The sequence below is a fragment of the Neovison vison genome, chromosome 14 (assembly GCF_020171115.1).
Source record: "Neovison vison isolate M4711 chromosome 14, ASM_NN_V1, whole genome shotgun sequence".
Lineage (NCBI taxonomy): Eukaryota > Metazoa > Chordata > Mammalia > Carnivora > Mustelidae > Neogale > Neogale vison.
The window spans coordinates 18,876,959-18,892,390 of NC_058104.1; the positions used below are offsets into that span (position 1 = coordinate 18,876,959).

At 51.3% G+C, this 15,432-nt stretch overlaps 1 protein-coding gene across 5 annotated transcripts in view; it reads right to left on the reverse strand.

Annotated features, from left to right (window-relative positions):
- TFAP4 (transcription factor AP-4) overlaps positions 1-15,432 on the reverse strand; it is a 34,019-nt gene that overhangs the window by 14,932 nt on the left and 3,655 nt on the right. The window contains exons 3-5 of one of the 5 annotated variants that reach the window (XM_044233708.1): positions 14,080-14,193; positions 13,059-13,420; positions 1,703-1,828 (exon numbers count right to left, since the gene is read on the reverse strand). In XM_044233708.1, the coding sequence (XP_044089643.1) occupies positions 1,703-1,716 (14 nt within the window). In that variant the 5' untranslated portion in view covers positions 1,717-1,828; positions 13,059-13,420; positions 14,080-14,193. Of the gene's footprint in view, positions 1-1,702; positions 3,172-13,058; positions 13,421-14,079; positions 14,421-15,432 lie in introns of those variants that run through there. The other 4 variants (XM_044233707.1, XM_044233710.1, XM_044233709.1 and 1 more) reach the window with 4 other exon arrangements.

The window sequence follows — 15,432 nt, forward strand, 5'->3', positions numbered from 1 at the left end:
AGGGCTTGATCCCAGGACTCTGGATCACGACCCGAGCCAAACGCAGATGCCCAATGACTGAGCCACCCAGGCGCCCCTTCCCATGTTTCTTGACTGTGACCCCACTCTAGTGGCTCACTCCAACCTCTGCTTCTATTATCGTTATCTCCTCCTCCGACTCTGCCTACTCTGCCTCTTTTATGATGAACTTTGGCCCACCCAGATAATCCAGAATAATTTTCCCATCTCAAGATCCTTGCCTTAGTTGTATCTTCAAAGCCCCTTTTGCCACATAAGGTAACTTACAAATTCTACCAATTAGGATGTCACCTTGAGGGGACCATACCATTCTTAGCTCAGGGGCCATACAAAACCTGACAGAGGCTGTCATAAGCCCCAGCAGTTCCACTCTTAAGTATATACCCAAAAGAATGAAAACAGGGACTCCAACAGGTAATTGTATGCCAGTGTTCACAGCAGCAGAACTCACAGCAGCCCAAAAATGCAAAGCACCCACTGTCCCTCAAGTGATGAGTGGGTGAACAGAATGTGATCTATCCATACAATGGAATATTATTTAACCTTAAAAAGGAATGAGGTACAGTACAGATGAACCTTGAAAACATGGTAAGTAAAAGAAGTCGGAATACGAAAGATCACATATTGTATGATTCCACTGGCATGAAATACCTAAGATAGGCAAATTCATCAGAGACAGAAAGTAGAGCAGAGGTTACTGACAGGGTGCATGTGGCGGGGTGGGGGGGGGACGGGAGTTATTGCTTAATGAATATTCTGTTTCTGTTTGGGGTGATGGAAAATTTTGGAAACAGCGATGGTTGCACAACATCGCAAATGTAATTAATACCACTGAGTTGTACACTTTTTTTTTTTAAGATTTTATTTATTTATTTGACAGAGAGAGATTACAAGTAGTCAGAGAGGCAGGTAGAGAGAGAAGGAGGAGGAAGCAAGCTCCCTGCTGAGCAGAGAAGCCCGATGCGGAACTCGATCCCAGGACCCCGAGATCATGACCTGAGCCGAAGGCAGTGGCTTAATCCACTGAGCCACCCAGGCGCCCTGAGTTGTACACTTTTAAACGTATTTCATTTTCATTTATTTTAAGTAGGCTTGACACCCAATGTGGGGCTTGAACTCATGACCCCAAGATCAAAAGTCACATATTCCACCAACTGAGCCGGCCAGGCGCCCCTGGAATTGTATACTTCAAAATGGTGACAACAGCAAACTTTATGCTATGTACATTTTACCACAATAAAGGAAAAAATTGCCAGGGAGCTGGATTTGACCTGTGGGCTCTAGTTCCCTTGACCCCACTGATACTGCCAAAGGCTTGACCCTTTATTGTCTCACTTCCCTCATTACCCAGCTTAGAAATCACACCCATCAATATAACCCTTCCCTTGCATATCTAACCCCCCTGCCTGCCTTACCCTGACCCTCCCCACTAGAGGAACAGCCGGAGAAAAGGAAATCCCACAATCTAGCTGACTGATCTTATTTTCACATCCCACAGTGGAAACTCCTATTGCCCTGGTCTGTTTTTCCTCCCATCTTTTCCTCTCTCTTCAAGACCTTCGTCATCTCCCCACCTTCTCACTCAGGTGCAAGGCTTCGGGTCCTGTTTCTCTGAGAAAATGGGACCAACCTTGAGGAAAAATCCCACAAGCGCCTCTTGCTGCTTCTGCCTCCCTCTCTGTACCTGTCATCCACCATCCGCCCGTGTCTGGGTGAACGTCCACGCTCTGTCCGTGCAGGGACAACCCCTCCGTGAGTCTCATTCAGAGATGTTGCTCCCGCATCCTCACTGCGCGCCCTCTCTTGGATCCTTTCCATTACGAAGAACAAGCTGTGTTATTCCCATTTAAAAAACAAAACAAAACAAAACACCCACAACCCTCCACCCCTTCCAGCTACCACTCTCCCTGCTGTTCTTTACAGCAGAACTCCGTAAGTGGGTGTTTTGTTCAATCTCCGCTTCTCTCCTGCCCACCCCCCAACTCCATGAAAACTACCCTTGCAAAAATAATAATAATAATAAAATAAAAAAAGAAAAGAAAGAAAACTACTCTTGCATCATTGGTGACCTCCAAGGAGCTCTGTTTTCTGTCTTCACTGTATGTGACCTTCTTGTTCTTTTTTGCTTGGCCTCTGGGACACCTCAACAGCCAAAGTCCTTAGACCTTGTCTACACACACATACTCCCTGCTTTCTGGACATCAGAGTTCCAGAAAGGACCAGAAGCTATATGGTATGGTTCAGAATCCAGGTTCTGCTTGAACCCCAGCTTCAGGTATTAGGGTGACCACGGGTAAGTTCCTTAGCCTGACCCAGCTTCCTCACTGGGAACAGAGGCCCTACCGCACCCAGCTTACAGGCTGTTGCAAGAAGTCTGTGATTCACCTGGCATGTCGGAGCATTAGTAAGCAGTAATTGTTACCGCTGATGCCAGGCTGCCATGAACAGAGCAGGCCAGAGAAGAATGACAGGGTTTGGTGGTGGTGTGCAAGGGAGGGACAAAGGAGGGGCCAAGCTCTTCTCCCTTCCTGCTAAAACCTGCCACAGGTGAAAAGAACAGGTGTACTGTAAAGTTCTTTGCTGGGCTTTATGGTAGATCCCTGCACATAGGGCCAGGGGGTTTGACACTCAGCCTTCAGACCATTTATTTGCCCTCTGAAGTGTATGGCATGGAGGGGAGGTCCTCTGTAAAGACTGAGAGCAGCTAACTGCCCTGTATTAGTCAATCTGTTTTAGAAACGCAGACTGTCATCTACATCTATGTAGCTGACACACAGCTGGCCCCCTGCAGCTGGATTCTGGCTGCAGACCCCGGGCAGACACTGCTCTGGAAAGTAGACATGGGGAGGGGGCTGGCTTGCCCCGGGGAAAAGAGCTGGGACCACAGTATGGCCTCAGAATATGGGCCCTCCTTCCTCTCTACTGTCAAATAGGAGTCCATCCAGCTCCCTTCTTCCCCACTGCTGCCCTTCCCCCAACCCTATCCCCAAATTCCAGGTAGGAAGAGTGAAAGAGAGTCATCGACAGGCTTTAAGGATAAATGAATCAAAAAAATGTGGTATGCATCCAATAGGTATTACTTACCCAATAAAAAGGAACAAAGTACTGGGGCCCCTGGGTGGCTCAGTCATTTCAGGCTCTAACTCTTGTTTTCATTTCAAGTCATGATCTCAGGGTGATGGGATCAAGCCCTGTGTCAGGCTCTACATTGGAGGTGAGCCTGCTTAAGATTCTCTCTGCCAGAAGCGCCTGGGTGGCTTGGTGGGTCAAAGCCTCTGCCTTCGGCTCAGGTCATGATTTCAGCGTCCTGGGATAGAGCATCACATTGGGTTCTCTGCTCAGCAGGGAGCCTGCTTCCCCCTCTCTCTCTGCCTGCCTCTCTGCCTACTAGTGATCTTTCTCTGCCAAATAAATAAATAAAATCTTTTTTTTTTTAATTCTCTCTGTCTACCCTTTTTTAAATATTTTAAAACATTTTATTTATTTATTTGACCAACAGAGAGAGATCACAAGTAGGCAGATAAGGTTGGGGGGAAGCAGGCTCCCTGCTGAGCAGAGAGCCCAATGCAGGGCTCAATCCCAGGACCCTGAGATCATGACCTAACCCAGGGCAGAGGCTTAGCCCACTGAGGCACCCAGGCGCCCCCCCCCACTTTTTTTAAAAGGTTTTATTTATTTATTGGATAGAGAGAACACAGGAACGGAGGAGGGGCAGAGGGTGAGGAAGAAGCAGACCCCCTACTGAGCAGGGAGTCTGATGCAGGACTCAATCCCAGGACCCCTGGGATCATGACCTGAGCCAAAAGCAGACACTTAATCAACCACCCAGGCACCCCTCTCTGTCCCTCTCCTTAAAATAAATAAATAAAATAAAATAAAAAATATATATTTAAAAAAAAAAAAAGAGGGGAGCTTGGGTGGCTCAGTGGGTTAAGCCTCCACCTTCGGCTCAGGTCCTGATCCCAGGGTCCTGGGATGGAGCCCAGCATTAGGCTCTCTGCTCAGCAGGGAGTCTGCTTCCTCCTCTCTCTGCCTGCCTCTCTGCCTACTTGTGATCTCTCTCTCTGTCAAATAAATAAATAAAACCTTTTAAAAAAAAGGGGGGGGGAGCAAAGTACCAATATGTGCCACCACCTGGATGGAGCCTGGAACCTGGTGTTTAGTGAGAGAAGGCGGTCACAGAAGGACTCAGGGTATACAATTCCATTAAGTTAAATATCTAAAATAGTCAAATCCAGAAACCGGTGGTGAACAAGTAGTTGCCAGGGGCTGGGAGCAGGAAGGAATGGGGACTGCTGGCTAATGGGTAGGGGAGAGATCTTGGGCTGATGAAAATATCCTAAAATTGATTGAGGCAATGATTCCACAACTCTGTGAATATACTAAAAACCACCCAATTGTACACATTTTTTTTTTAAAGATTTATCTATTCATTTGTCAGAGAGAGAGAGAAAATGTGCACAAGCAGGGGGAGCAGCAGAGGCAGAGGAGAAGCAGGCTCGCCACAGAGCAGAGAAAGCGGCACTTGGGTGGTTCAGTTGGTTAAGCATCTGCCTTCAGCTCAGGTCATGATGCCAGGGTCCTGGGATCAAGCCACAAGTGGGGCTCTCTTCTCAGCAGGGAGCCTGCTTCCCCCTCTCTTTCTCTGCCTGCCTCTTTGCATACTTGTGATTTCCCTGTCAAATAAATAAGTAAAATCTTTAAAAAATAATAATAATAAATTAAAAAATAAAAATCTTAAAAAAAAAAAAAAAAGCACCCATTGGGACGCCTGGGTGGCTCAGTTGGTTAAGCAGCTGCCTTCGGCTCAGGTCATGATCCCAGCGTCCTGGGATCGAGTCCCATGTCAGGCTCCTTGCTCGGCGGGGAGCCTGCTTCTTCCTCTGCCTCTGCCTGCCATTCTGTCTGCCTGTGCTCACTCTCTCCCTCTCTGATAAATAAATAAAATCTTTGGAAAAAAAAAAAAAAAGCACCCATTTATCATCACTCAGTTCCAGAGGTCAGAAGGCCAGGTAAGGCATGACTGGGTTCTCAGGTGTCACCAGCTGAAATCCAGGTGTGGGTCAGGGCTATGATCTCATCTGGGGCTCTGATCCTCTTCCAAGCTCATGGGTTGTGGGCAGAATTCAGCTCCTCTCAGCTCTAGGATTGAGGTTCCTAGTGTCTTACTAGCTATTGGCCAGGGACAAGGCTCAGCTCCTAGAAGCCATTCTCAGGCCCTTGCCCTCTGGCCCCCTCATCTGAGCAACAGAGACTGTCCCTCATGCCGATCCTTTTCTTGCTTTGAGTTTCTAACTTCCTCTTCTATTGGGCAGCCAGAGAAAACTCCCTTTTTTTAAATTATTTTTATTTATTTTTTTTAATTATTATTATTTTTTAAGATTTTATTTATTTATTTGACAGACTGAGATCACAAGTAAGCAGAGAGGCAGGCAGACAGAGGAAGGGACGCAGGCTCCCTGCTGAGCAGAGAGCCCGATGCAGGGCTTGATCCCAGGACCCGAAATCATGACCCGAGCTGAAGGCAGAGGCTTAACCCACTGAGCCACCCAGGCGCCCCTAAATTATTTTTTTAAAAAGATTTTGTTTATTTATTTGACAGAGAGACACAGCGACAGAGAGAACACAAGCAGGGTGAGTGGGAGGGGGAGGGAGAAGCAGGCTTCCCGCTAAGCAGGGAGCCTGATATGGGGCTCGATCCCAGGACCTTGGGATCCTGACCCAACTGAGCCACCCAGGTGCCCCAACTCCCTGCTTTTAAAGGGCTCACTGATTAATCTGTCTACTTTAGGGTCAAGTGTGCCATCTCACATAAGCTAATCACAGGAGTTACACCGCATGCACAGGTCCCACCCACGTCAACAGGAGAGGAAGACTGGAGGACAAACATCACTAGGGGTCTTATGAGAACCCAGCTGCCATAGATGGGAAACATGCAGGAGGTGCCAAGAAAGTTAAGGGATTTCCCTAAGGACATACAGAGAACCAGAGATGGGGCCTGAATGGCTGTAAGTTAAAGCTTCTTCCTCCACACAAGTAGGCCAGGACCTGGGAGATGTACCAAATGGCCTTTTGAGCCCCAGCATTCTCTAGTGTATATGGGGACCCCAGCCTGCTGGTTGAGGAGGTGGCAGGGGTTCCAGCTGTTGGAGCTGGAATGAGGTCCCATAGAAACAAATGCTCCTGCCAGGGAGAGGATCTTGAACACTCCCAGGAAGGCAGAATAAGAGTCAGATGGTCCTTCTGGGGTCTGGAACAAAAGCCAATATTCCCAGTGCCCAGGTCCCCTTTACTTGCCCAGACAGGGAGAGATCTCTGGGCCAAAGAGGCTAGGGTCCACCAACCACTAGGGGGCGCCTGGCACACGCGATGCTTTGTGTTTAAGGCTGGTGAGAACACATTTGGGGAACCCAAGGTAGGTACTGGGGTGGAGGGGCTGACCACCTGCCTCCCCACACCCTCAAGGTTCTACAGATCTGGGGGGCATCTGGCTTGTCTACATGCCGTAAGGCCCTGGCCTCCTGATGCCTGCTTCCTTCTTCCTGCTTAATCTGTTTCACTTTGCTCAGAAGCAAGCCCTTGAAAAGGGCAGTGGACGTCCACTTCTGGTATGCACCCCGTCCCCATCTCTGGTCCTTTTCCCAGTGTCTCCAGGCCTGACACTTCAGTCCACTGCGGTGGCCCCCTGCCCTCACCCCTGCTCATGCTCCATCATTGTGCCCTGTCCTGGACTTGGTCAGCACCTAGCTCCTAACCTCATACTCCATGGGAAACCTTCACCTCCTTCTGTTAGGAGATTTTCCCCTGGGGAAATGTGGGACCTGACACCTGGCCCAGGCCCTTTCCACAAGGGAATTCAAGGGGAAGTGAAGAGGCTCAGGGCATCTAGTCAACATTAAAATGAGAACAAGTCAGGAGGCACCTGGGTGGCACAGTTAAGTGTCTGACTCCTGATTTCAGCTCATGTCATGATCTCGGGTTGTGGGATCGAGTTTTGGGTAGAGCCTACGTCGAGACCCACATCAAGTCCAATCGGTTGGGCTCTGCACTCAGTAGGGAATCTGCTTGGGATTTTCTTTGTCACTCTCCCTCTACCATCACACACCCCCCCCTTTAAATAAATGAATCTTTAAAAAAAAGAAAAGAAATGAGAGCAAGTCAGCCCAAAAACTAAGGGAGTGGGCAAAGTTTGAGCAAAGGCACACAAAAATCCAGGAAGGAGTATTTGGGGTTCAGGGGGAAGGTACAAAGCATAGGGCGACTGGAAGAGGACAACTAGGGACACTATTGGACTCGGGGAGGGTGTCTATTGTTTGTCTGTAACGTCAGCGCTCCTCTGAAGGAATAGACAGAGATGGGGGAGGGAAAGCAGGACTTCAAGTCCCATTTGAGGATAGAAAAGGATGGGTGGGGACTGGCCAAGCTGGGAAGGGACAGAGGTCTTCTCTGATTGGAGAGGCTGCAGGAGTGAGTCTCCCTGGGGAGGGGTGGGCTCGGAGCCCCAGCATACCCAGAGGCACGTGTGTCTGCGTGCATCCATGGCCTGCGTCTCTACGGGCCAGCTGCTGCTCTGGCAGCTTTACTCCCATTCTGTTTGGCCCTCACTCTGGCACCCAAAGTTCTGGGATACCCTAGGGACTCGCCCAAGATCATCCCCTCTAGTCAGGGTCAGGCTCCTCCCAGTTGCCTATGCTCCTGCCCCCAGAGTGGCTCCCATGCTGGCACCTGCTACTGGTGGCAGGGTCCTGGACAGTAAAGGCAAGGCCAAGTGCAAGAGAGGAGCCAGCCTGGGTGTGGGGAAGGAGGGGGGGGTGGGGGAAACCACGGTCTACGTGAAATGACAAGGTCAAGTACATGGTGAGATAGAACCCACATTCTGTGGTCAGACAGACTTTGGCTGTGCCCAGACAGCCAAAGGAAGAAACAACTCCTGGGGATCAGAAAAGGCTGTGGATTCAAGTTTGGGCAGACAGGGAGGAAGGAGAAGAGAGAAGCACCCCAGGGGGGATCCAGGCTGGAGCAAAGGGGCTGGTGTCAAGTGGGCTTTCTCCTTCCTCAGCACCTCTGGACCTTGAGCCCCTGCCATTCATTTCTGACCAAGCCACCGCCAGCACCAGCACACCAGGGGTTAACTTCTGTCTGGTGCAGTGGCCTCTCAGCAGCAGCAGCAGCAGCAGCAGCAGCAGCTGCAATGTGAGAAGGGAGGAGAGGGGCAGGGCTGGGACAGACTGAGTCTCAGCAGCGGGGAGAAGAGACTGTTTCCCTGGCAGGACCCTAAGGCTCCACTCCTGCCTCAGGATGGATGCCTTCCTGCCTTGTGCCCAGGGCTACGGCACCCACGCTGGGCACTCCAAGGGTCACGGCCAGTATCCAGGCCCATGGGCCAAGGGGCAGCCAGTCTGTCAGTCTGTGCTGCAAATCAGGGGAAGGGGCCCAAGGGCCGTACCCAAGCAACCAGCAGAGAATGCACTGGGCCCCGCCCAGCTTCCCGAGCACCAGGTGGGGAGCCGGACAGAGGGCAGACTAGGGAGAATGGAAGGTTCTTTGGGGTCCCGACCTCAGAGGCCTGGCCTTGACGTCCCCTCCTTGAGCAGTACTGAGTCATAGGAGCCTCCCACAGCTCCAGGTCAGGGAGACACACAAAGCTCCCTGCCCTGTCCCTGGGCCGGCTGCCAGGCTGCCTTTGCAGTGAGGACCAACCAGAGATGGGTCACTGTGTGAGAGATGCATGCGTGCGTGCTGGGCACCGAGTGAGCACCTCGTCTCCCTTCTCTTGCCCTCTCATCCACCACACCACTGGATTCAGAGGTAGAATTATGACCACCGCTGCCAAAGAGCAGAGGCTCAGAGAGGTTAAGAAACTCACTCGAAGCCACACAGCCAGAGCAGACTTTGAACCTGGGCCTGTCTGACTGGCACACTTAGCCACCATGCTGCGTAGGAAGGTGAAAAAGCGAAGTTCACCAGCAGGTGAACCTGGGTCTATGGGCCAAATCCAAGAAGGACAGCCCCGGCATCCCCAGGAAAGCAAGGTGATATAGGCTGACAGCAGCATCCAGAGGACACGGGAAATGTCTGGTCCCAGGTCTGGGGATGAATCTGTGGCAGGAGGGACCTCCTATAATTCCAGGTGCGTCCCCAGAGCAAGGGCACCGCTGCTGGCCACATGACGGAGTGCCGCTGCAGCATTTACTGAGAGCCTCAGCAAGGCTCTGCTAAAACCGGATGGAAACACCTCCAGCAGGCATCACGGGAACCTGCCTGGTGACCTGGAGCCAGAGAATCCCTCTGCTTCCAGCAGCATGACCTTGACTCCCCTCTCTGAGCCTATTTCCTGATCGGCCCAAGTTAGAGCACACCAGCATAAAGGTTCAGGGTTTCTGTGAGGATTACAGGAGGTGTTTGTCCAAAAGCACTTGGACTGGGGGTGCCTGGGTGATTCAGTTAGTGAAGCCTCCGCCTTTGGCTCGGGTCATGATCTCAAGGTCCTGGGATGGGCTGCACATGGGACTCTGCTCTGCAGGGAGCCTATTTCCCCCTCTCTCTCTGTCAGCCTCTCTGTCTACTTGTGATCTCTGTCAAATAAATGAAAATAAAATCTTTTTTTTTTTTTTAAAGATTTTATTTATTCACTTGACAGACAGAGATCACAAGTAGGCAGAGAGGCAGACAGAGAGAGAGAGGAGGAAGCAGGCTCCCTATGGAGCAGAGAGCCCGATGTGGGGCTCGATCCCAGGACCCTGGGATCATGACCTGAGCCGAAGGCAGAGGCTCTAACCCACTGAGCCACCCAGGCGCCCCGAAAATAAAATCTTTAAAAAAAAAAAAAAAGCACTTAGATTGAAAACCTTCTTTTTTTCTTTTTTAGTAATTTATTTATTTATTTAGAGAGAGCCAGCACACTTGGGGAGGGGCAGAGGGAGGGAGAATCCCAAGCAGGCACTGTTGAGCACGGAGCCTGAGACAGGACTTGACCTCAGAACCCTGAGATCACAACCTGCACGGAAACCAAGAAGCAGACGCTTGACCAACCGAGCCACCCAGGCGCCCCTGAAAACCTCCTTCTAGGGATGCCTGGGTGGCTCAGTGGGTTCAGCCTCTGCCTTCGGCTCAGGTCATGATCTCAGGGTCCTGGGATCAAGTCCCACAACAGGCTCTCTGCTCAGCAGGGAGCTTGCTACCCCCCTCTCTCTCTGCCAGCCTCTCTGCCTACTTGTGATCTCTGTGCCAAATAAATATAATCTTTCAAACAAAACAAAAATCCTTCTTCAAAAAAATTGCACATGCACGTTCATAGCCGCGTTATTCACAAAGGGTAGAAACAACTCAAATGTCCATGGACGGATGAAGGAATGAACAAATTCCAATCTAGCCAAAGCGACAATAAACAAGTATCCAGCCACAGAAAGGAACAAAGCTCTGACACCTGCCACGGCACGGGGGAACCATGAAGACACGACGCTCAGTGAGAGAAGCCAGACACGCAAGGCCACGGATATGAAATGTCCAGAACAGGCAAGTCCACAGGGACAGAAAGCAGGCTGATGGTTGCTGGGGGAGAGAGGAAGGGGCAGGGACTGCTAATGGAGTCAGGGTTTCTTTTTGTCTTTGTTTTGTTTTTGTTTTTAATCAATTGTATTTTTCTAGAGGCGTTCAAAGTTAGTAGCCGTATGGAGCAGAAGGTACGGAGATTTCTGCCTGCCGGCCACCCCCCACCACACACACGCCCAGCCTGTCCCACTGTCCCCCCCCCAAGTGAGCTGTGCATTTGTTGCAACTGGTGACCCTGCAGGGGTTACTTTCTGAGATGATGAAAATTTTCTGGAATTAGAAGGTGGCAACGGATGCAGAACTCTGAAGGTACTAAAACCCACCGGGCTGTACACTTTAAAAGGGTGAATTTTATGGCATGTGAATGATATCTCAATTTTTATTTATTTTTATTTTTATTTTTTAAATATTTTATTTATCCATTTGACAGACGGAGATGACAAGTAGGCAGAGAGGCAGGCAGAGAGAGAGGAGGAAGCAGGCTCCCCGCCGAGCAGAGAGCCTAGTGGGGCTCTATCCCAGGATCCTGAGATCATGACCTGAGCCGAAGGCAGAGGCTTTAACCCACTAAGCCACCCAGGCACCCCAATAACTCAATTTTTATTAATTTATTTGTTTTAATACCCAGACATGGAGGCCAACGCAGGGCCTGAACTCACTCACCACCCTGGGATCAAGACCCGAGCTGAGATCAAGAGTCAGACGCTTAACCAACAGAGCCACCCAGGCGCCCCTATATCTCAATTTTTAAAAAGCACTTGGAAAGAGCTCAGAAAATGCAGCTCTCGTTACTACATCCTTCAACTTCAGAGAGTCTGTCCTGTGATGAAAGAGATGAACATACTTTCACAAGCTCAACACCCAGAAGAGAACTGGGCAGAGCGGTCCTGGCAACCTGGGACAAGTGACCGAGTTGGGCTAATGGCACAGGACACACGAAAGTGACCAATGGTGGGAGCCCCTGCCATGTCAGCTCTGCACAGAGCTACTGAATGCAAGGCCGTGGGGAGAATAACCCAGGGGCACAAGGCTGGCAGGAAAGGCTTCTGCGAGGTGTAGAGGGTACAGAGCCCGGGGGGAGGGGGGCATGGCCACCCTAGCTCTCTGTGTGCCCCAAGCAGGTTATGGGAGGTGCTTTGCTTCAGTTCACAAATAGGAACAAAAAGCTTGCAATAGGCCTGCTCTGTGCCCTCCCAGAAGGTCCAGACTTCCAGGTTCCACAGGCGAGAGAATATACAAGATCAGCAAGTCTGGGCCAGACACACAGCTAATGTGGCACCTGAGGGACAGAAGCAGCTACTCCTCAGAACCCAGGCCTTCCTCCAGCCCCAGGAGGAGCTGAGGGCCCACAGAGGGACTCCAGAGGCTGGCCTGAGCCTGTAGACCCACAGGTGAGGCACCACATAGGCTTCTCTTCCCACCCATCTCCTGTCCCTCCTGCCTCTCCCCTCTGTCCTGTGTAGTCCCCAACCCTGTCCGGGGAGAAGCCAGATAGTACAAATGCCTTGCAGAAGGGAAAGGGCCATGCCTGCTGTGAGTACACACACACACACACACACACAAATGCATGGCCCTTTCAGACCACACACATCTAGACAGAATAACCTAGAACCTATGTAAAGGGAAGAGAAAGGGAACTAGTAAGCATTGTGTCTCCTCTGGGCCAGGAAGGTCCCAAGGGATTTGCACACACTGTCTCATTCAATCCTTAAGAGAATCCTGAGAGATTTCAAAGATGAAGAAAATGAGTTTCTGAGAGCTTAAGGAAATTAGCCAGCAGGACACCCAGTAGGTTAAGGCCATAAAGCTGAGCACAGGGACGCCTGGGTGGCTCAGTTTGTTAAGCGGCTGCCTTGGGCTCAGGTCATGATCCCAGCATCCTGGGATTAAGTCCTGCATCAGTCTCCTTGCTCAGTGGGAAGCCTATTTCTCCCTCTGCCTGCCGCTTTGTCTGCCTGTGCTCACTCTGAGAAATAAATAAAATCTTAAAAAAAAAAAAAAAGCTGAGCAGCGTCCCAGAAGCTGGTCCTGCAGAAGCGGCTTAGCAGATTGGGGGTGTGGTCTGTTTCTGCCCACCAGCTAGCATTGGCTCCTTTGGGGGACTCTGTCACTCCACTTTCTCCATGTGGTTCTAGGGGTGCTGGCCCTGTACTGGGGCAATCTCCTGAGCTAGGCTTGTCCCTCAGCATGAGATGAGCTGGGACCTGAGAAGCCAAGGGGCTTCCCTGAGGAGAGGCAAGCTGGGAGTTCTCAGGCTTCCGGAAGCACTGACGGGAAAGCAGAGCAACACAGAGGACACTGGGCCAGGAGAGGGAGGCCAGGGTCCTGGTGCCATAGCAGAGTGTCGGACTAGCTAGGCCCTTGGCCCACACAGTTACAGGAACTGTTCACTGACTGGTCTCTGAAACCACGTCTAAGTGCATATCTCTCGTCTCCCTGCTCCAGGCTGTTCACACAGAGGATCTGGTCCTTTCGGGGCTGGGTCTCACCTCTCCCAGAATCCTGGGGTGGGGCAGTGTTGGACGCTCTGGGCCTCCTCCTAAAGCAGCTCCACCGCTTAGTTTGACCTTCAAAGTTGGCATCTGCTTGCAGGAATCTGGCTCTCTCCTTCTGGAATTCAGCCTCCAGATGTCAGATCCAAGGCGGCAGCAGCGGCTGCACAGGGCTCCCCCCAGAGTGAATCAGCTGCATTCCAAAGGTGCAAACACAGACGCCACACCCTCGGCAGCCTGAGGCTGCAGACTTCCTCCCCAGGCCCGCCCGGCCCCCACTCCCACTCCCCTCCCCCTTTTTGCCTCTTCCCAGCCAGACCGGGGCGTTGGGCTTCCTTTCCAGAGACATTCTCCTGGAACTGCAACAGAGAGACAAAGAAAGCCACTGGAGCCGGGAGACACCCTGATCTGCTCTTCGGACTCTCCCTCCTGCAGCGAGCGCAGACCCCAGCAGGGACCTCCCCCCACTGTGAGCAGCATAGTCGGGTCCCTCCACTCAGCAGGTGCCTGAGCACCTACTGTGGGACAACCGAACACGATGCCAACCAGCGCCTGATATCAGGGCGCTCAGTCCGGCAAGAGCAAACAGTCCCAAGGGTGGGAAGAGCCATAAAGGAAAGACAGAAGGGCTGAGACAGACAACTAGTGACAGGGGGCGGGGGGGGGGGGGCGGTTACCGGGGTGGGGGCCTCTCTCAGGGATGACTCATAAGCTGAGCCTGAAATCTCTACAGAGCCCGTCTCCGCCATCATTTCCCTAGAACCAGGGCAGTGCCCAGAGAACCCTAACCACGTAGCAGGCTACCATCTTAAAGCATACAATCCAACAGTTTCCAGGATCTTCACCATATTGTGTCTCATCAATTCAGAACATTTTCAACACCCCAAGACACCCAGTCCCCATTAGCATTTACTGTTCCTCCCGAGCACCCCCCCATCCCCCTATCCCCAGTCCTACTACTTGGGTGCCTTCTGCCTCTAAGGATCTGCCAATGTGGGATGCTTCGAATCAATGGTACCATACAGCACGTGGCCTTTTGTTCGGGCTTCTTGCACTCAGCACGTTTCCAAGGTTCGTCTGTGTGGTAACAGGCATCAGTCCTTCATTCCTTTTTGTGTCCGGGAACACTCCACTGTACGGATGGACCACGTTTTTACTTACTTCATCTTCAGCAGATGGACATCTGGGTTGTCTCCCCCTTTTGGCTGCTGTGATGCTGCCGAGAGCATCCCTGTACGGGTTTTCGCATGGACCTGTGTTTTCACGTCTCTTGGGCAGATACTTAGGAGTGTAAGTGCTGGGTCAGATGGTGTCTCTAGGTTGAGATGCTGCCAGGCCGTTTCAAAGCAGCTCTGCCATCTGACAATGCCACCAGCACAGTGTGAGGGCTGCAATTCCTCCCTAGCCTCCCCAATACTTATTACTGCCCCTCTTTTTCTTTTTTTCTTTTTTTTTTTGTTACAGCCATCCTTGTGGCTGAAAAGTGCTATCTCAACCAGGGTTTGACTTGCAGTTCCGGAACCAAGCCTGCCCTGTGGCTCAAGGTAACCCCCAACCCCAGGTCCCCAGTCCCTTCAAACCCTCCATCAGGTCCTGCTATGATCCATGTCTCAAGGGTCAAACCTACATCCAGTCTAATTCAGCCAAATGTCTACCACTTGAGGGTTTCAGGTACAAGGAAAAGCGGGGAGGTGGGAGGAGGGTCCTGGTTTATGACCCCAGGGCAGACAGGGAAGAAAAGAGGCCACACGGAAGTTCCCACAGAGGTTCCTATACATCTCTTTCTATCGGTGCCCCCACTGAAATGTAAGCTCTGGGCATGCCACAAATATATGGTGAGTGAATGAATGAATGAATGGACAGAAGATGGAGAAAGAGAACTGACGTGGGGGCTCAGGGGTTAGAAGCTCCAGTTCTGAAATGAAATGGTTCACACCAGAATCCTACTTCTGCTCTTTTATAGCTGTGTGCCCTTGGGTGAATCACTTGGCTTTCCCCATTACAAAATGGGCCTAACAGGGACCATACACCTGACCATACACCTGGTTTTGAGGGTTAAATGTGATAATATAGACCAGGCACTATTATGTGCCAAGGATTCTTACAGACGAGGTCATGTAACACCCATATTCACAAGAGCCTTACGAGGCAGGATGATTGCCAGCTTCAGGCTCAAGGAGTCTGTTGGGTCATAAGGCTGGTGAGGCCAAAAGCAGGGATCTGAACCAAGAACCCAACTCTGGTCAGGGACACTGACCCAATGCTGCATAGCCCCTAACAAGAATACCGGGCCATCCCTGAGCAGGTGACAGATAACCTGGCCCAGAGGGGGACTTTCCCCTTCAGTGGAGGCTCCTGGGTACGGTGTTGG